The 22,108-nt window shown below is 39.6% G+C and overlaps 1 protein-coding gene across 4 annotated transcripts; it reads right to left on the reverse strand.

The window, feature by feature from the left end:
- Positions 1-2,022: 2,022 nt before the first annotated feature.
- On the reverse strand, positions 2,023-21,408 carry SLC38A4 (solute carrier family 38 member 4). Of its 4 annotated transcripts, none has more exons than XM_048947802.1 (17): positions 21,296-21,394; positions 19,155-19,291; positions 17,439-17,660; positions 16,727-16,817; positions 15,860-15,975; positions 12,902-12,975; positions 12,662-12,754; positions 11,484-11,565; positions 11,309-11,391; positions 11,130-11,188; positions 10,468-10,746; positions 10,268-10,347; positions 9,048-9,148; positions 7,978-8,102; positions 5,549-5,693; positions 4,808-4,905; positions 2,023-3,335 (listed from the first exon to the last, which is right to left on the reverse strand). In XM_048947802.1, exons 3-17 carry the CDS (start codon positions 17,579-17,581, stop codon positions 3,234-3,236), a joined length of 1,671 nt encoding a protein of 556 aa, XP_048803759.1. In that variant the 5' UTR covers positions 17,582-17,660; positions 19,155-19,291; positions 21,296-21,394; the 3' UTR covers positions 2,023-3,233. The 4 variants fall into 4 exon arrangements, with proteins under 4 accessions (XP_048803759.1, XP_048803729.1, XP_048803750.1 ...); XM_048947772.1 differs by having other exon boundaries at positions 17,439-17,665; XM_048947793.1 differs by lacking the exon at positions 19,155-19,291 and having other exon boundaries at positions 21,296-21,408.
- Positions 21,409-22,108: the final 700 nt, after the last annotated feature.

The following is a 22,108-nucleotide window of genomic DNA, read 5'->3' on the forward strand; positions in this document are numbered from 1 at the left end:
TATAGCTCAAGAAACGTGAAAACAGAGCAAAGGAGGTGATGCAGGGAATTAAGGAGGCATAACCACCAGGAGAAGATCCGTGAGGATTTCAGGGACGTTGTGTCCCAGGCAGAGGTGGCGGTGTACACTTTGGAATGATGAGATGGGATGAAGGGGTGAGAGGATTCTGAGGGCAGTCCTGGGTGTAATGCAGGTACTGTTCATGTTCTGGGAGTCTGGCAAGTGTCTGGGCCTGCTAGCAGGCAGCTATGGGAGCAGGAGGTCTGGCATGGGGTATGCAGTTCTCACATGAGCTCATTGGTGCTGGATAGACCCATGTATTTTGGGCTGTGATTATACATCAGACAAATATGTAACAGTAGGAAAATCTATAGCTCAACGATAGGAAGTATTTATATAAAGCTGTGCCATCTGGTGCACACTCCTAACAGCAGCTATCCTTAGCTGCTGCACTGCGTATCTGGGCTAATCCCATGCCCCAAAGAACGATGCATTCAGTGTCGTGCAGGTAGCTCCACTTTTAACACCAGCCATTCTCTACTCGATGATGTCTGTGAAGTTCCATGAATAGATACAAAACAGAGTATGTATCATGGTTATGGTATGAGGAAGCTACAAATTTATGCATACACATCTTTCTCTCTTAAAAGGGAGCACAGGTTTAGTGATGCTCATGTCAAGGCTTAGTTTGTCTCTGCTTGATTTTCAAAATATTCCTTCTCTTGCTAGCCTAAAACAGAAGAAAAAGATCTGCAGTCCTTGAAAAATTCATTTATTGTACATCAATGGATAGTTTTGTAATAAAAATCCTCATTATCAACATGACAGGACAAACAAGAAAATGCAACATCCTCCATTTCCAGCAGTGCTAAGAAGTTAGTGTGCAATGCTAGCCTTACTCCACTAACAGCTGCATGTTGCTGTGAGCAGTGCTTATTAACTACAATATCTGACATGTTACAGACTCTCCACCTTTATGCTGGACACCAATATTTTTGTGCCAATAAAAGCCAGTGACTAGAGCCATCATTCCATAGTTTTTTGGTTACTTCTCTTGAGGTCATCTACATTTTATGTGAGACATGAATTTCTAAGTTTCCACATGCAGCTGCAGACAATAGATGTAACTGCTCTGAAACAGAAACTCAGTTATGTTTCGTTCTTCCCTACATGTAACTCATTAATGCTAACAAGAAAAGAGGTGTTGGGATACTGCTATTAACTTTAGTTCACATCAAAGCTCTTCACTACTAATAGAATGTTACTGGTATTCGTCTGCTTCAAATTGAACAAAATATGGGAAACTTTAAAGAAAAAAAACAAAGCCAGTCAGCATTCACAAGGGTGTATGGCCTAGAGTATTAATGATGCAGTACTCAAGTGAGTGTAAAATAGCGCTCAGAAGGACAGTAGTTGACATGGAATATATAACTGATACACTTTTCCTGCCAACTTTTATGTCTACCCACACTTAGCAGGCATGCACACAGAGAGACACACATGGTCAATTTTACGTGAAGCTGAAGAGTGGACAGAGGCAGCTTTTGTTGGCTTTCAGAGTTCACATGCGTGCATACAACAGATTTTTAAATTGGAAAATGGAAACACCAGTTAAAGGAGACTGGATTTTCCTAAACATGTTAAACCCAACAATTGCACTTTCCCACTCATTCTGTCTTCTACTGAGCCCCTGTCACCTCTCTGACTACTTTTCCTTTGAGAAAAATAGTACAGAGAGCATGTGTAGAGTTCCCCATAGATCTGACAAAATGCAGTCTGGAGGCTACTAGATGCTAATTAAGCATCCTTATAACATGGAACATCACATTCTTTTCTCTCGCACAGCTGTGTAGCACAATACACTTGAGATTATCAGTAATATCTTTTCCTTTGCATAGCTTAATTATGCATGCTTTTGAATGCTGGCATATGCATAGCTGAGCTGAGATAAAGCCACAGAGCAAGTTAGCCAAATTCTTGGTTTATACTGGTAATGCAGAACCTTGATGCACATATTAAAAATTCTCAAGAGGAAAACAACTTGTCATTTATTGTAACATAAATAGTGAATGTCTGAATTTGTTTTTACACAGGTAACGGCCAGGGTTTGTGGCAAGTGTATTTCAAATGCTACTGAATAAAATGAGCCTTTAACAAATCCAGTAATCCAAAATATTTTCTTCAAAACAATACTAAATGTGTGGCTGTGAAAACAGAGTGACATATAAAATAAAAAAAAATAAATCAGAAATCATGTACCAGAGGGTAATATTTTTATAACTAGAAGAAAACAAAGGATTATGTACATAAATACAGATATTTATATATATAGCAAATTACAGTTTCCTGCACTGAACATTTATCAAACAGACAAGTGCTGAACAATACTGCATAGGGTGCTCAGCCACACCGTGTGGTCTCCTTAAATTCCCGTGAGAATGGAAGACAAGCTTCTATGGAGGATGGAACTTGTTCAGTGATGCAAGCTCAGACAAGAATTAAAAATGCTAAGAAAACCAAAAATCCCACTCTAGAATTGCCTAACGTTTCCAGCAGAGACACCTTTAACAACAACAAATGAATGGTCAGATGTTCTTCAGTCACAGCACAGGGGCTCCTGCACGAGAGAGCTTTATTCCATACAACAGCCATCATGTGTCAAGGGTGACAAATATGGGCAGTGTATCTGATGCTCGGCTTTGTCCACTGGCTTGCCAAATCTGTCACCTTTCTGATAGATCAGTACATGGGGAGAAGTCACTTTTCTGATCCCCTACAGAAATCATACCTTTTCTCTAGGAGCTGGGCACCTGCTCCTATGTGCTTCATGTGCAAAACAAGGCACTAGCTGGTTTTCTGGCCATTACCTTTCCAGTGCTCTAGGAACCGTGTTATGAATATAATGGGAGAGGTGAAAAAGGATGGGACCAAACGACTGTTAAGGACTACGTACACAGTTATTCTTATATTTGTTTTGAAAATAGAAAGCACCCACATCACACATTTTATTCAACCTGGCTAGAAATGCTAAGCTCGGGTTCCTGATGCATAAATAACCATCCTGTGACATAGACTCCATTGGGTTCTAGTGTCCTACCCAGAAACTGTCCTACCCAGAAACTGTCTTCAACATATTGCAGTTACTAGCTAGGAATAGCTGTGCCATGTTGGTGTCCTTTAGAGCACACAATACAAACATTATGGTATGAAAAGCACTTGGTTCTTTCCACAGGTTAGTGATGTCGGGAACTTGGGGGATTGTAAATCCAGTCCATTACAATGAGAGTCATACTCACAATCATGAAGATTATGCCAACTATAAGAAAAATTAGAGCCTGTAATTGAAAAGCAAAAATGTATTAATGAAGAAAATGACTGAGCATACTGTAGTTTAGACTTTTCCAAGGTAACCACATTTCTATAATGCTGAGGTCTTGAATCTGGGCCATTCTCTGTGACTGAATTTAAGTAGAACCATACAGGGCTATGTGAATCAAAGTTAATTTTATGTAAAATTTCAGTCCAAAAGAGCCGAGCTTTACAAAACTAAATCTAAAAAAAAAGCAACCTAAATTTGTTTATATAAATAATTATACAAATTGTAACTGAAGAACAGTTTCTTTTCCTTTAAAAATTGACCAATTTTCAGTGCATATTCATTGTTTCCAATATCAATAACAGTTTCAGAGTTAATCCTTTACATCTTTATTAGACAAAAGATAAGCCCATCTTTCTTCTCTGAAAGCATTTCTGTATATGGTGATCTAGGTGCTTACATTCCCACTTTGCTTCAGTGGGGCTTTAGCTTTCAGAATCTGTCCACACTTAATAATAATCTACATCATAACACAAAGAGAAATATTGTACGCTATCTTTGTGCAGAGTGTGAAATTCTAGATATGCCTAGCACAAAATCATGAAGAATGAACAAAGAGCCATGGAAAAATACGCATAGTCTATCTCTCTAACAACAACTGTTCCAAAAATTATCTTCAGAAATCATTTTATGGTAACGATCCTTTTCTTTCACACTTGCCACACACGTCATGTACAAATTGAACTTCTCCCATTTCCATTTACTTTCTTTTTTTAAAACATGTATACAAAGCTGTACTTACGTATGTCTGCTTACGTTATGTGCCTGAATATATATTACATCAATATATTTTGATTAAGTGTTCAAAGGACATATCCTCAGTGATACTGTTAAATTTCAGGTGACTATTGTGTGCATTTATACATGGATACAAGATGCTGCTGCATCAGTTCAGCATGATGTATAAACACATGCTGCACATAAATGATAGATCTTCATGTGTATCTCCTTTCAGTGTATGAATCTATCCCAATGGAGAGCTCTCATCTTTGTATCACTTCATTATCTCTTCAGTATAACCTCCTTCTTAATCTAGACCTTACATCTTCCTATTAACCCATAGATAGACTTCTAGCATGGACCAACAGCTTTTTATGCACAATTTAGGTATCAATTATATAGGTGAAGATGTTAACTACATCTTAGATCCAATTAAATAAATTAGATTTTCTAGTGTCTTAAGAGACACTTTAACTTAGACGCTTGCTATTGTTAATTTAGCAGTTGGAGTAGAGCTTTAAGCAATTTCACTTGCACAGCACGGGTCTCCATGCTATGGTGAACCACATTGTCCAATCTGTGTTTTGGTGAGCCCCTACCATTTACGATCAGCTTTCAGACACTGCAAGTAAAAGCCCTTGAATTTGGGGCTGGTGGAAAGCACACACCCTCCCATCATCCTTCCTCAAAAATTGCTGCCAGAACCCTTACCCCTATCTTCTGGGGAGACCTCATGGGCTCCTTCTTAACAAGTCGCAGGTAGAATGCAGAGGGGAGGATGAAGATCAGCATGGTGGCAGAAGAGGCACCTGGAAGAGAGACCAAAGTTGAGTACCATGTTGTGTGACACTCTGCCAGCATAGTTCACCCACAAGGTGAAAAGAGATGGGGAATATTCGTGCAGAACTCGCCTGTGGTCATGCATGACCTTCAAATTGCATGGCTTCAACTTCAGGGGGCTTGAAAGCCCCCTGCAGAAGAGTTGGGTTTCTCTTTAAGGAATAATTTCTGTGGGTTTTATGGGGACTGATTTGGGCAACTTCCTTTGGAGTACAGTTATTACTGTCCGCTGAGACCCATCCTCAAGTTTGGCACAGAGATATCCAAGTACTTGAGTTCTCAGAGCTGAAGAGACATTAGTTGTCTGTCTGCAAGTAGATGTCTGCATGTGAGCTGTTCAAGTGGGGACAAAAGGGCACTGAATCATAGAATGGCTTGGGTTGAGAGGGCTTAAAGATCATCCAGTTCCAACTCCTCTGCCATGGGCAGAGTTGCCAGCCAATAGACCATGGGGACTTCACATTACCTTTTGAACTTATCCCATATAAAATCAAATTGGTGTTTATGTTATTCCACTGTAAGATCCACATGGAGACTATCATATAGTCCACAAATGTAAATATGTTGTAGAAAGTATAAACACAGTAAACAAAAAGTATTTATGAAACCTACCAATAAATCCAAATATGTCTTTAATAGCCGGAACAAAAATCACAAGCATGTTATTAAAAGCAAGAATTACTGCTGCAATCAGAAGGTGTCGTATCCAGCTGAACGGCCTTTTGGGAAACAGTAATGCACTGATAGATGAACGAATCTGGAAGACAAAAATAATCCAGGAAAGTAAAACAGCACTTATTTTATCTTTGCTTCTTGCTTTTTAAATGGCCTACACTGGTTACTTTTGCTGTGAGAAATTCTGACCAAAGAATTGTGTTTTCAGTCTTAATGTAATCTCACTCTTGTGTAGGTTTTTTGAGAACTGGGTTCACAGTTTCATGCAGAAACTCAAATATTTGCTGTGTAGGAGAAAGATGAGTAAATAGGCTGTAAAATCGGGGAGATGAAATCTGCTCAACTGAAAGATGTGGTATCAGCAAAAAAAAAAAACAAACAACAACAACCACAACCAAACCAGTCCAGAGATCCCCCCACTGTGAATACTACTCAGCAGGCAAAATACGCACAGGTGAAATCTGAGTTGAGTTGCTGTATTCCTGAACCTGATCCCCCTGAACATCTCACAGGAGATCTGCAATTTACTTTTGAAAAGAAAGAAAACTTTTGTTTTACTTTCATTAAACATACAAATACATCTATCAAAATATAAGCATCTCTTACCACATGGAAAAGAAAATATATCAAATTATAGATAAAAAAAAGCTGTTGCAAAAGATCCTTTTTTTGCTTTACTTTCTCACACAATAGAGTTGGGTTTGTCTTTGCTTTTTCATCAGTGAAAATGGAAAGTAGGAGAAAGGTCAGCTGCAAATCCCTCTGGAGGCAGTAGATAATGTTACTGTGAAGTACTGTGATAAGCTTAGAAGATTTGAAAGGTAGAAGTTGAAACTGGGAAAAGCTCAAGGCTCACTTCTGCTTCTGGATAAGTTCGGCTGTTCAGTAATAGTACGGAGTTCTGTCAGACTCAAAGCCCATCATATGAAAATGCAGCATTCATTTTGCATGCTGTACTTTTCAGGCTGACATGAACATACGTTACGAAGAAAGTAGGTAGCAAAACTTTCATCTGGTCCCTGAGTTGCTGTAAAACACCTTTACCACTCTGAAGAAGCACTGCCTGCATTCCTGTTCACTTGTCAGTATCCTGTGCGTTATTACTGCTGTCATGCTGGCGCTGATGTGAAGTCACGAGACTGAAATTTCACACTGAATAATGGTAAATAGACTTTTTTTTAAAGGAAACGCAATGATTTCTTTATTTTTATTATTATTTTTTAAAGAATAAACTCTGACCACTTTATGAAAATGTAGTAATTCATAGAAAAACTGCTGTATAACGATGCTGCTTGACTGGAGTAATTGATTTATAAGTGATGCTGAACTTGATGGGCAAGAGAGTTGTTTGATGTGCAGGCTTTAAAGAAAATTATATTTCTTCTGTTTTTTTTATTTTATTTTTTTATTTTTTTAGGGCAATTAACTCTGCGGTCTGTAACTGCTAAGCCTTTGCACATTATTCAAACATAAACATAATTATGCAGAAAGCTAAAAATGCAAAATGCTGCTTCTGACAGATAGAGGCTTTTGCAGTGCTCTCTGTTTTCCCATGAAGAATGCTGAGCTAGTTAAGAAAAATTCAAGCACTGAGTCATTGGTTAAAACATAACATTTAGGGCAGACCAACACAGTATTCTGAGCAGGATAAAGCCCTCAAAGTAATTGGTTCATCTCAGAACATATTTTTTGGCAGGCAACCTTGAATGATGATCGCTGCTCTGAAGCATTTATCAGTGAGCCTGGAAACAATACCTACATAGAACTGGTATTTGCATCCAGGACAATAGAAAAGCAAAACTCCAGGGCTGCTGCTCTTGCCAGACAGCGACAGCCACAATGCAGGCCAACGGGAGCCCACCTGCACAAGGTGCTGGACCTAGGCCTGCTCCACAGAACAGCACACGAGCCCCCCAGAACTTGCTGGCCACCAACGTTTTCTGCCTGGCTACATTGGAAAGGCACAAGGGACAGTCACGGTGTAAACTGCATGCATTCTGTTGAGTTTGGATGCTGTAGTAGGTACGTATTAGGAAATCTTGTAGGCAGTTTGAGTATATCTCCAGTCTTCAGTGCTTGTGCTGTTAAATATAGCGCAGAAAGAGCCAGAGGGAGCCAGGGCAGTTGTTCCCGATTTATTTCTGGTTTATTTATAAGGACTGATTTATTTCAGTCTTTCAAAGTTTGCAACCCTAGCTGCCTAATGTGGTTGCTGTGGGCAAGCTGCATATGAAACAACTTGCTCCCCAAAACAAAACCCAGGCTTGCTTTTCTTACCATTGTGTTAAGGCCTGCTTCTGCTAAGCACATGAAATTAGTGTCTACAGGCCAGCCCAGATTTCATCTCCAGCAGCTCTTTTACTTACAGGGAAGAGGACAAGGGGCACAGTCAGGGTGACAGCCACCAGCACTGCGAGGCGCACGGACAGAAGGAGGGCATCAAAAGTATACACCCTGGTGTATGTGTGAAGTAGCTCATCTTCAACTTCCCCTGCAAAAAGGAAACAGAAGGGATCTAAGTCCCTTACATGGTACCTACGCACACGAAAGAGAGGTCTTTATTTTGCTGCCAGACAAGATTAGCTCTGGCCCAGCTGCTGCCATCAGATCCATTTTACGGGCTGGACACCAAAGAGGAATTTTCCCGGCATGACTGATACAAGTCCATCATTCAGAGATGACGAGTATAGCACATCTATGAGATAATGCTTTCTACTTCAGCTTCACAAATGACTTTCGCAAAGTCATTGCTTGGATGTGTAACCTAGGGCAAAAAAATTTCTCTGATACAAGACAAAAAACGAATGACTGAACTGGGAACATCTTTGAACCTCCATCCAAGCCTCTCAGTCCTTTTGCCAAAGCAGTACTGTGTTATTTACTTCTTTGCTGTAACAAAGGAACTAATGAGGTAAAAAGACGTGGCGTTTACATGAACCAGTGTGCTAATATAGGAGCTACTCTGTTTACCTACTGCTTAGTCCAGTTCATCTGTATTCTCTTTATGCTAGAATGGTTTGCTCCTGTTTTTCAGCACAGGTGAGGCTGAATTAACAGCATCAGAGCCACGGTGGGTAGCAGCTAACATTGTCATGTAAAACTATTGAGCATCAGAGTATTTTTAATGTTTCACTCTTGGCTTTTTTTTTGTAAGAGCCAAGCTTACAGCAGTTTGCTGTCTGAGCTCACAAAGCCATGAAATGCACAACTAGACCAACTAAGGCCCTGACAGATGAGGACTGTGTGGCCAGAGAGCTGGATAAGTCTCACTGTTTATGCAGGAGGTTACATACAGTATATTACTTTTGAATAATACTAGTGCTTGAATTAAGGCCCATAGAAAACACATGAACACTTCTGTCTTTATATGATTGATCCATCTTGTCTGTTTTGAAACAAGAGAGAAAATTCTGTAAAGAACAGGCTTTTAACCTACCATAGAAGGTAAGATATCCAAAGAGACCAGCCAGAAGATACATGATGAGCATGCCAGTGATGGAGACGTTTGAGACATTCTGCATTCGCTTTTGGGAACGACTGGAGTAGGAGAGAAAAAGAGTAACAGTGCTATTCTTATAAAGCTTCTACTTGCACAAGAAGTACTCTGAGAAGCCTCTACTGACATTCCCTCGTGGCTAGAAAGTTCATAGCAGCTGTGCGCATTATGCAAAGCTCCTGAAGCTTTGTGACAATAGCTCTACACAGAACAGCACCAAAAGAATGAATTGACACTTCATTTCTACTGCTTACTGAGTGACAAACATGTAAATAAATATTTTTAAAAAATATCATTATTTCTATACTATAAATTTCAAATAGTGCATTTTAAATAAAAAATGGAATAGCTAAAACCGTATGGCTGGTAACAATAATGAGATGAGTTTTCAGGCAGCTCTGTTTGAATATTCCTTTTTATCTACACAGCACTGTTCTGCAGGTTCAAGTATCTCTTGTAAATCAACTCCTTTCTTCAGAGAACCCTTGGTTAAATATTTCTTTATAAGGAAATCTTCAGCTTATAGAACCTGGAAACAAATTTCATATCATCTGATAATTTTTAATTCTGAGGTTAAGCATGCTAAAATAGGAGGTAATACGGCTTGGCCTCCTTGAGTTTTGTAACACAAACTCCTGGAATATAATTCTTGTTGCTGAACAACTGCATTTTCTTAGCTTTTCCCAACTATCAGATAGTTTAAGCAAATGTGTTTGATTTTAATATTTGGTAATCAAAATGGGGTAGGTTAAGAGTCTATGTAAGACACTCATGGCATTAACTAATGGCATCCCAGGGAACTTTAAGAGTAAGCGACAGCTGACTCTGACGAAGAACTCATTAAGATATTTTTAGAGACCAGAATTCTTGGTTTCAGAGCTGTCTGTTGTGCAGCCAAATTCCCCGTCATATTTCATGTCATTCAAAGAACTGTCCAAACTCATCCTTTCCTTAGTTCATATTAATGCAGCTCTATGAACAGCAGTTCTTTGTCAGTTCTTTAACTATTAGGTGAAAGCAGAGCTGATATCCGTTTATTATGGTGCAAAATAAATCATTATCAGGTAGGTGACTATAGAGCCACAATCAGGGCAGAACAGGAAGAAAGTGATGTCTGCTATCGTTAACTGGAAGTATGGGACAAAATTCAAGAACCTTACTCTTTCAGTTCACTGTATATTGGTAGCACCTCAGGGTGGCATACGAATGCAAATGCCAGGATGGGTATTGCATAGGCAGTCTGTAAAATAAAGCTCCCATTAGTACGAATGGTCACTGCTATAAGCCTCTGACTTTTGGCAGGCAGCAGTTTAGCTGTGGCACAAATGGCAAAAGACAAATTCTACACAATCTCCCTTACCCGTGAGTTGAACACAAAGTATTTCGGCTGACATGTGTCACTGCTGTCGCTGTGTGCTTCATATTCTACACCACTTTTGAGGAAAGTATCTCTTGGCTCTTCAAGGCCTGGCAAGTGCCCAACTGTATTGTCCATCATGAAATTCACACCAGAACTGAGAGATTCATTTGATAATGTGACCAGGTGCATTGGCAGTGTGATGTTGGTGGCCGTCCAGTTTCCAGCCCCATGATCCATGATAGGGAGAGGACAGGGTACTTGAAATTTCTTGAAGATTACCTGCAATACAGTAGACAATGTCATCAGTAGAGTACTCCTATATGAGACTAAATTTACAGCCATGACAAACCAACAGGAACAAAAACAGGCACAGAGAAAGGAGAAGGGAAAGAGGGAGCATGAAACCAAACTCTATCACTTCTGCTTCTCCAGCAAATAATTGCTTTTATTCTGGTTCTGCTGTTGCTCCGCTTTATGTTTTATCATTTTAAGTGCTGCTTTTTAGTTTGATCTTTTTAATTCTGGTTTTATTCAGCACTCAGTTCGTTTTGTAGGTACCATTCTAACACCCATATTAAATTGTGATGGTAAGGGATTTATTAATGTTGTGCAGTTCACAGGCTCTATATTTGCTTAGAGGCAAGTCCTGAACAATTACCTACCACACTGACAAAGAAAACCATACACGTCAGCGAAAAACCACTCGTATAACCAAGATAACCTATGAAGCAAAAAAGAAATAAAAAAAATAAAAAAATGTATATTTATATGATTCAGCTACATATAAATTCACAATCCTAACAGAAATAGGAAAAGAGGTTAAGTGGGACATTAACCTTACCTAATGTTTTTAGAAGAGAAAGGGGAAGAATAATCACAACTGTTACAAGTATGACAAGGTAGTTCCCATTCAGGTACCATTCTCTAAAGAGGGGAAATAAAAGATAGCAATCATTATCATTGACATAGCAAAATTTTTTTTTAATCTCAGGTTCAGGTTAGGCAAAAGTACCTACCCAGAATTCTCCTCGAGCTTCATAAATGCTCTGATCACTTCAGGAAGTTCATATTTAATGATAAAGAGGTAGCTTGACATTGCTGAAAATCAAGCAAACGCTTTCAGAGAAAACAGAATAAATCCAACAAAAATAATTTGTTTTAAAAAGCATCGATGCTACATGAAAAACATAGCATTTTGATAAATCAGATTTTGCTAAAATACAGAAAGAATTTTATTCAGATCACAATGCAAATAAAGAAATGTTATTTAAAGAGATATTTTTCTCTTATGAACATGTTCTGAATGAAATCTAGCATTTAGTCTTAGACTACAACAGTTACTACTAATTTAACAACATACTCAAATCACTGCTATGAAATTTACACCTGTAAATTTTCCTTTTGTTTTTCTTTCTAAATCTTGCTTTTCCAGTTTTTGTATCCACTTTTGTCTATCCACTTTTTGTAGAAAATTTGGTTGTCACTTTCTCTAAATCTCTTTGTCCATCTTATCCCTTCTATTTCTAATTTCTTTCTCCAAAAACTCTACTGCACATATCTAAAAAGCTAGTTTTCAAGATCTTTGGCAGCAGACGACTTCCATATCTCATTTAAATATATTGGCAGACAGCACACATTTTATCCTACACTGGCCACAGAGAGTTCTTTGGAACTCACTGGATCAACCTGGACAAGTTGAAAACCACTGGTCCACAAGAAAGAGGTATTCCTCTCAATTACCAAAGCATACATGTTCGGAGAATAAGAGGAAGACCTGGAATAGGATATTTCATGTACACAATCAAAAAAGCTATTGCAATAGATAGATGTGAGCCAGCTGTGTCTAGGTAGAAAAGTAGAAGTCAGAACTATGTTCTCCTTTTAGGTGATATTCATCTCTTCTAAGGCAGATGCCTAGCTTGTGCCACAGTCAATGAAGAGACCTGGCCAAGCCACTTTAGTCATCGCAGAAGTACCTGCGTTGCTCGTGCAGATATCTCATGCAACAAGCTTTTAGCAGACACCACTGTGTCATCTGAAACAAGGCAAGATTTCCTTCTGCATTCCTTTGTTAATAACATGTGTTGTATCCTGGTCATCTATGATGTAATTTAGTCAGAGGGAAGAAAGTACTTCTGTTTTCTAGAAAAGCACTGGAAGTTAGAAAGCTATTCTAAAATCTTTTTACCCTTACCTCCAATATTCTGCATTGTAACTGAAATGAAAACGCTACACTTCCCAGGCCATCCAAATGCCTTTTCTCCCAGTTTTTCATATATTAATGAACCTAAAAAAAAAAACCAAACACCCAAAACACCAAAATAAATAAGAGCCATGGACCACTACAGTGAATGCATGTGAGAAATTGCATTCCAAGATAAGAAAATGTGCATGCAATAGAGATTTCTGGTCAGTTTCAACCTGATCTTCATACCTCCTTCTTTTGATGTCTTCAGTAAGAGGTGGACTGAGTAGAGTGACAGCATTGCCACGCTGAGCAGCAGAACTCTGTAAAGCAAAACAAAAATCAGAATCTCATGCAGCACATCAGAAATACTCAGTTAATTTGAATGGATGTTTGCTTGTTCTGAAGTTCAATGTGTAAACATCTCTAGCAAGAGCGTGCCTAGTTCCAGGACTCATGGTACAAAACGAATAGATATGGGTTAGCTGTAGGTTATTCATGGCTGAAGTTGCACCTTAGACACTTCAAAAGCCTCTCAATGTTTGCTTAAGTCCAGACAGGTGCCAATTTATTTCACAGAGGCAAAATGCTGTTTTAGTAAGACTCAACAAAAATAAACAGATCTCAGGTCTTTGGGCTCATCTGTTCAGTGGCCTCATATTTTATCTCTCCTTATACAGATTTATTAAAAAAAAAAAAAAAATCCTCAAAACCTAAACTGTGACTGTGACAAATTCACTGCCAACTTCTGCCTAGACTTCTCCTATTTTACTGTATAATTGTAGATATCAACTTCAGATGCACACTTTGCAAAGTACAAGTATATAAGGAATCCTACATAATGCTGAAGTGTGGTCTGACAGTGGAAGATATGCTTTTGCAGCACTTGCAGCATTCTCTTCTAACTTAGTCTGCTTAAAGGTACTGGTGCCTGCCTTCATTAATTCTGATTACTGCCATGTTCCTTCCACACATTTGCATCTTTTGTGATTTCAGATGCCGTCCTCTTGCAAAATGCTGGTGAAAAACATATTGCATGATATTTTCAGTGCATAACATTGTGGGCAACATCTCTTACTATCACAACCATCTTGCCGTCAGCCTGCATAAGCATGGGAAGGAGATGTCATGATAACATGACAGAGCTAGGAAGTACCAACTCTACTGATAGGCCTTATTCTATGGCTGAACAGAGTTCCATTCCTCTGAACACAAAGCTTCATATAAAAATGGGAGATACTGACAGCCAATTCTTTGTATATGAATTGTAGCCTGAGACATTCGTTTAATGGTCAGGTGGTGATCACCAGACCAAGTTGCTTTCTCTAAGAGAGACAGACAACTCTACAGACTTTGAGTGAGTAGATTTCTCTCATGCAGTGAGCTCAGGCCGTACATTAAGGGGAGCTCACATCTGACATTGCAGTGTATCTTTCCAAAATGGCATCTTTCTTGATGAGACCCATCCAGCCTCTATACAAAGACATGACCTCTGAGTCCTGGCATCTGGAGTGCAAACCTCCTCTGTGGGAGAGGAAGGCGCAATGGCAGCTCTTGAGGAGATTCTGAGTTCTAAATTAGAATTAATGTACAGCAGCTCCCATTAGTAGATGGAATTTTTCTGTGCTACTAACGTCACAATCTGTGGAAACAGAGGAACTTCCAGCAAGCATATACATGCCACAGGGGTAACTATATCCTCACACAGTTCTTCAGTTTTAAATAAAACTCCTTCCTCTGCCAGAAGGAAGAATGTTCTAATGCACAAAGTATGGAAGTAGGACAGAAAAGAAAATGAACTGTGGGGTGGAGACATCCTTTGTTTTTGTTATATGACTCCATAGGATTGCTCTAGCATAACTGCAGGCTTGCATTCTGCTTTAGCACTGACAGTACAGACAGCCAATCCTTTGGATGAAGGGATCCTGAAGAACAAAAATGTTGCAACAGTAATTTTTTCCCCTCAAGTCTCAATATATCATAATTTTCTTTGCAGTGATAATTTATGACAATACTGTGCTCAGAGCAGAAGTGCTCAGAGAAAGCTGGGGAAAAAGAATCCTACATTTTCCAGATTCTAATGCACTCAGTTATAGAACTAAGTTCCATTTTTGTATCTGCAGAAACTATATTCAACCATTTGAATACAGGTGTTGGGAAACATTTATCCAGGAGTGTGGCAGCAGTTGCATCGACAGTTAATGTTCAGGTACAGATTTGGCTGGCAAAACAGGAGATGTTTCTTAGCAACTGGGAGCTACACGTAGCATTTCAAATATTGCTGCTGTTCTAGTTAAAAAAAACATTGAGAAGAAAAAAGCCATGTAGAGATAGCCATGCAGCCTGATTTAAAGGCTCCCTGGAGTTCAATAATGGAAAACAGTGACCTAGTGTCATATGGAGCATCATACTGTGTTCTAACCTTATGGAGGATTAAAATTAAGGCCAGAGTTAAGATTAAATACATTTATTAATAAACAAAACAAACCCCACTAACTTTTTGTACTGTCTCTCTCATTTGATAGGATTATCCATAAATTAAAAACCTTCATATGACTATCTGTTACTGTCTATCAAATCTCATTTTGTATAGATAGAATATCTCTGCCACATTCCTCTGCTGTCATCTGTGCACACTGAATACAAATAGACTGAGGGAGCAACATCAAATCTGAATAAATCAGTGCATGCCTTTGCAATCAAAACCTATTGCCATTTCTGACCTATATCAAATACTATTCTCCCATTTCTACATAGTGATTAGATAGTTAGGATGGTGTAAAACTTCACGTGTGATTTATTTCTCCTGCGATCTACCCATAATGAACCAGTAAGATAGGTATTGTTTTTTTAGGACAAGTATGCTGTTCTTCTCCCATTCTTCACTTCCCCTCCCCCCCTCTTTTTTTTTTTTTTTTTTTTTTTTTTTTTTTTTGACTACACAGCATCCATTGTCAGCTGTGTTCCTGACATAAAACAGAGCTAAAAAGCTGAAACAATAGAGGAAAAAAAAAAAGAAAAAAAAGGTATGTCATCTGTGGATGGTTGCTTGTGGTGCAGCTAAAACATTTTCATTACGAAAACTCTTATAAAACATTTCAGCTAACAAAACATGATTCTTAAGCTTAACTTACCTTTCTAACCACAAAAGAAAATCAACTCTAGATTAGCGCTAATATTCTATTTATTTTATTTCTATGTACTTACACAAAAAGGATGATTCCTGTGTTGGCCATGGCATAGGACAGCCCTAGGATACCACTGCCCATAATGGCATTGCTGAGGTTGAAGGAGGACATGCCAAAGGAAGCTCTGCCCCGGTGCTGTACGAAGCAAGAGCAGAGATGACTATTAGCTTGCATTTTACTAGCTGCAATAAGTTAACTGTTCTAACTACTGGTTTTTCCTTCATTGCTCTCAGTCCTTAGAGGTGGAGCCTTTTGAAGCCAGCAAACTGCTGTGGTAATGGAGCCACAGCTGGCTGTGTGTTGACCAACTTCAACAGAAATACATGTTGCTATCAGGTAACTTTCCCAGTTATTGGCTTAACAAGTGGATTCTTTTTCTCAAAGTCAGATATACTGCCTTCTCTGTGGAGCTAAAAATGTGCCAGAGGAGGCAACAGGGGTTGAAAGGGAAGGATATCTGTGCGGATCTGATCAAGAGCATCCCTTCTTTAACACAATGCAACTGGGTGTAGATTCGTTTACATGGATGCTGGAAACAAGCAGGGCCCAGATCTGCCTTAAATGGAAGAAACAAAGTATCTGGGAACCAGAACTCCTATCAGAAATATGTATGTAGATCCACTCTGGGCTGGATATCTTGGATGGGATGTCATGAGTGCTGTACAGAGTGTGATCTGAGAAAATTTTTCTTGTTGCCTGGGAAGACCTAGTTTTAATTGCAAGGCAACAGAAGGAGTTTGCTGCACTAACTTAGAAAATGTTTGCTTACTGTTCTAATGCCAAGATTTTGCTGATCAAGCTGCAGAGTAACGTTATTTACTGAAACTTTTGGTGTCAGCTTAATGGGATTTAATAGTAATTACACTTGAAAATTAATACAACTTACATATTCTTCATTATAGTCTTCCAATTTCTTTTTATCCAGATATCCATTTGTTAGGAACTTCTGACTTTCTGCATCATCACTAGCAAATGGACTAAACACAAAGAAAAATAAGAAAACATCAGATAAGGCCTATGACATGCATTACGTATATGCCTTTTGTCATAGGGGAGGAAAGTGCCCTGCGGCAGTCTTGCTGGAAATGGGTTCTGTGAGTGGGGGCTGGAGGCTGATGGCTGGTTTTGAATATCTTCTTGAGGCTGCACAGAGGCTGGCAGCACGTTGGGTCCCTGCTGTAGGTGCTTGAGCATCTCCCAGTGGAAACTGCAGCCCTCTATCCCCTGCCCTGGCCAGAGATGCCCCTGTCCCAGATGGCTGGAGCATGCAAGGAGCGTGCTTGGCTTGCACTGCCCTACATAGGTATCAGTTTTCACGTTGATTTGTGTGGGTGGGAGCTGCCAAGATTGGGATGGGGAGCCTGCAAAGGTCACGCCAGGTGATGGTCGCTTTCTGGGCTGCCCCTACTGTGCTGGGTACTGTATCTGTAGAGCAGAGCAGGGAGGCTGCGACTGGGGGGAGACACTATCTAAGCAATCACGCTAATTTAAGCATATTACCTAGGAAACGTTTTAAGTTCCAGATGCCATTAGTGAAGCTTGTTTATTGATTACTGCTTTTTAGCCAGAACAGACAAGTCCTCCACTTAAATGCTTACCTCCTAATTGCAGCCTTTTCAGACTCAATCAGCTCTGTGTAGTTGTCTTCCAGGCTTTCCCCGCTGTTGCTCTGCTCTTCCAGTTCAATGTTGACTTTTTGCTGCTCCATGCAATCCATAGAGTGGTCAGTACTTTCCAACATACGGTCTCTTCTTCAGGGTAAACAGGACTGCGGTGCCTGCCCGTGGGTTCTCCCTACCATGGGGAGCTGCCAGAACACTCTGTTCTGCAAACAACGCACAACAGGACTCATTAGAGTTTTCTTCAAATTAGATAAACGGCTGTGAATCGTTGGGCTTGTGTTTGTTCTTTGTAAATAGCATTAGGAAAGGAGACTGTTGCAGACTGGGAAAATTCTGGGCAAGCATAATGTTCCTTTATATGCTGGCACTCAGCCCTTCCATCTCCCTCAAAATGGTGGAGAGAATAGTGGCCAATAGACGCATCTGGCATAATTACTAATCCAGGTGAAAGTAGTTACTGGAATTGCTGATTTTGTATTGCCAGAGGATGGTGATGCAGAGAAGCTCACTGCTAGAAATGAAGAGTACATCAGGGTTTTGCTAACACTGCTTCCAAATGCACACACTCAAAGAAATTCTCAGTGTTTTGAATCATTTGTTGTAAGATGAATATTGTTGCAGGTTTAAATGCCTTGATGATTCATCCCCTTCCCTGGATTCTATCTGTAAATATGAACATCTGTGCATTATCACTATTTTGATAAATAGCAGGTGCAGTTCTCATACAGTGGTTTCTGCTCTTCTGTGTCCAGCCGTCACTCACCCCGCAGCCGGAGATCTGGCTCACACAGGGTTATTACACAGATAAAAGTCTTATGATCTTTACTCTTATTAGAAAAAATCCTGCTTTTAAAAAATGGTATGAATAAATGCTCAGCTCTCTGTGGATTTTTATATATTGTATAGGCCAATTTCCGTATGGGTCAAGAGAAACTGTGCAAACCAGTTACAAAAAGGACTTCACCTGAAGTATTTCAGCAGTCTCTTGTTACAGTCTGCAAACACACATTTACATTCATCTGCTTATTCCCACATTCAGGAGCAAACTATTTTGGAAGAAACCTTCTGGTTTTATAACACTTTTCTCTTCATAAAGATACTCCTTGAGGCATGTCACATCTCTATTTCTTAGCCTGGGAGACAACAAAGCAGAACAAGGAGGGAGCGAGCACAGATTGGGCAGCATTGCAGTCTCTGTCCCACCTGTGCCAGCCCTGCACGCTCCCGGCCCTTCGCCTCTGCCTCGCAGGTGAGCACGCTGGCTGGACCCATTTCCTTTCTCATAAAAAACAAATGCTAAGTACAGACCAACACTGCATAACAATATCAGAAATATCAGAACAATATCAGAAAACAATGCTACTAATAATTTCCACATTTGGTCCTTTGTTGCACTAAATCTGCAATTTCTCCTGGTTCTGCATTTGTGAATGTACATTCTCTCTTGATGACCAGACCTTCACTATCACATGCTGTCTTTAAGAGCATCTGCATATGTATCTGTAGTGGCAAAATGTTACAGTGCATAGGCTTAAAATGCAAATGTAAACTTTAAATACCAGTCCTAGGGGATAAAACTGACCCTGGTCCAGAAAATAAAGTCAGCCTCCTTACTTCTTACTAAAACCATCCACCCAGACCAGACAACCGAAAAGGAAAAGCAATATCAGAGTGCATTAGGAGGTTTCCTACCAGAGATCGCAGCTTTGTTTACTCCTTTCTGTTGCCACTCGGGGAGTGTGAGCACGGATGTGAGCAGCAGGCAGTGCAGCTGGCAGGCTCACATTCCTGCAACCTGGGGATTCTGCCCAGTCGGGGTATGAATAACGCTGGGAGAATAAAAAACATTAAAAAACCAGAGCCCTCCCAACTGCGGCTTCATTCACAAAACCTTTAAATACAGACTCTGTCCTGTTCAAGGAAGAGAGTTGTTCCTCTTCCTGATGCTTATTTTGAGTTTAATGTCTAAAAACCAAACAGGCACGTCTGCTTGCACTTAACCCTATTCTGATATAGAGCCAAATCTCCGCTGTGTGCACTGCCTGCTGCTCATTGGAGAAATGTCTTTTCCAGATGTGGCAGTCCAAAGCATACACATCTTCAAAGATTTGGACACGAGAGAAGTAAGCAAAAATAGTTGCATAGAGTTGAGTTACACAGAGGTTGGACTGAGGAGGAAATTTTGTACAGCACAGTAAACAGTTTGGAAGGGGGAAAAAAAATTGACTAGAAATACACATTACAGAATAAGAATTGTTTGGACATTGTCCTGTCAAACATTTACACAAGTGAATAATCTGACTTATGGGCGTCATCACAAGAGGCCATGGAATTACTGCATAAAGCAGGAATTTTCCAGTGGAGCCACAAGCTTTCAGATGGCAATGTTAGATCTATTGAGGGCAAGCAAAGCGAAAGGGATCATTGCCACCCTTCTGCATGTGAACACAACTGCTGGATTGCTTCTGTACCTGTGAGATGTCATTTAGGAGCAGGGGCACATACTAGCTAGCTATGTTGAGAAGAAAATCGTGGCTGAATCTGAACCCCTGTAGACTGGTAGATGGGTGATTTCTGCCCCTGGGTGATGGTCAGGGCCAGGCACAGGGCTGCATATCAGGGCATGGCCACCAAGGCCAGTGGTCTTGCATCCTGCCAGAATATAACTCATCACATGAGGTGATTTAGATGTAAATCAAAGATCATCTGCTTCAGCTCCTCTGAGATTTAATGATTTCTACTTCATAAATCTGAATCTGAATCTGAATTCTGAAAACACACTGGAAGAACCTAAACCAATCATAATCTACCCAGATTTCTCTGCCTTACAGAGGAATTCTCTAAGTTTGCAAGTAACTGAAAATCTCTCCACTGCTTTTTCTTGCACTTAAAATTGATACATTTTCCCTTTAGGTTTTCCTGCAAAAAAAAAAGTGCATTAGCTCTATAGTATTCCTTAAACTTGGCTTTATTCTTTCCTGTGTCATTCTGATGAACAGAAAGAAGTATGGCATTAAAATGGAAATACTGGTTGCAAAAGTGATATGCCCACTATTAGAGGAAAGTTATTAATTCCTATGCAACTATTTTACTGTTGAAGTACCGAGTGCTGTTATTTTTGCTTATTAAATACTGGTTTTCAGAAGGGACTCGGAAATCAGTGGATTTATTTGGCATGTGATATCACAGTATTACTGATTTCCATCTGATCTGCAGTTAGAACATTTAGAGAATGGTTACTGATCACAAATAATGCCAGGTCACAGATATAACTAATAACATTTTTACAGGTTTTGTGGTGGCAAGATCTGTAAGTTCCACTATGGTATCTGAGTTAGCAGACTGCCAGATTCCTCGTCTTCCTGACAGCTTGCAATATTATTGTCTGCACAGCTATTTCAAAATGAAATGCGCTATCACTGTGAAATAAACAATTAAAATGCAAAGTCTGCTTCCACAAATTCATTTATTTTCTGGAATTTTAGCCAAGTGAATCAAGAGCCTTGAATTTAGGCAAGGGTTCCAAAGGAAAGCAAGCATTTCTTAATTGTCTGGTTAATTTTAGACACCTCCTGCTAGTTCTGGTTGGTTGTTTACATTTTGATCTTCTGTACCAAAAAAAAAAAGAAGCTATATTTCATTTTGGAAGAAATACAAATAAATACTCGCCAACATAAATCACCATGTCAGTAAATCTTAAGGAGCCCATTTTTCATCTTGCACTTAAATTTACAGATTAATTGATTGCATTTCTCATTTGTAATTTTGGAAAGTATGGATGGTGTCTAAAATGAATTGATCATACATTATAGAGAAGAATGTTTTAGGTTTACCTGTGAGCTGAGCTGGTTCTCTTGCTTGCTAAGCGGGTTTTATCTTTTAGGATTTGCACCTGTGTTGAAAAGTTTGCTTGTGTGCAATCCACAGCAGTTGGACAGTGATTTAAAGACAAATGGGAGTGTATCAGATGAGCCAATCAACAGCAGCTACACCCCAACAACTCCCTTTGACAAACTTGCGTCAGCTTTTTTTTAAAAAAAAAGTGGTTAAAAAAAAAAAAAGTGAATCAGTTTATTGGAGCACACTGAGGGCAAACATCTCCCTTCCGGAGCTATTTGCTCTCAGAGCTTAGCGCTGTTACAAAACGTGTATCCGCAGAATGTTTCACCCGTGCTCGATGGTGCTTTCATTTGACAATCTTGAGTTTTGAGTGACCAGCGTGGATTAAACTTACCGTAGCACAGTAGTGATAAGCCTTGAAAATGGCATCTGGGCTCCCACATGGCTCTTATCTCTATGGTGCAGAGACACATGTTGAGATGGCAGCGAGGTGTGCACTGCAGGGCTGGGTCGGAAGTGTGTGACTGCAGCCAGGTGCCTGACCTGTGCCTTAGTTTCGCAGCTGAAATATTTACCATGATAGCAATTGCAGAGGCATATGTCAAGTGTTATTCATTTAACTGCAGTATAGACGTGCGGAGTAGTAATTTCGCTGTCTGCGATGAGTCTTTTCTATTTCAGAATTTATTACCTTTTATCCAATTACATAATGACCATAATTAAAAAAAAAAAAAAGCAAACAAAAAAGCACCTCTCTTCTTCCTTACCTCCTTTCCTCCCTCTCATGTAGGCTCTGTGATAAAGCC

Source organism: Lagopus muta, chromosome 1 (assembly GCF_023343835.1).
Source record: "Lagopus muta isolate bLagMut1 chromosome 1, bLagMut1 primary, whole genome shotgun sequence".
Taxonomy (NCBI): domain Eukaryota; kingdom Metazoa; phylum Chordata; class Aves; order Galliformes; family Phasianidae; genus Lagopus; species Lagopus muta.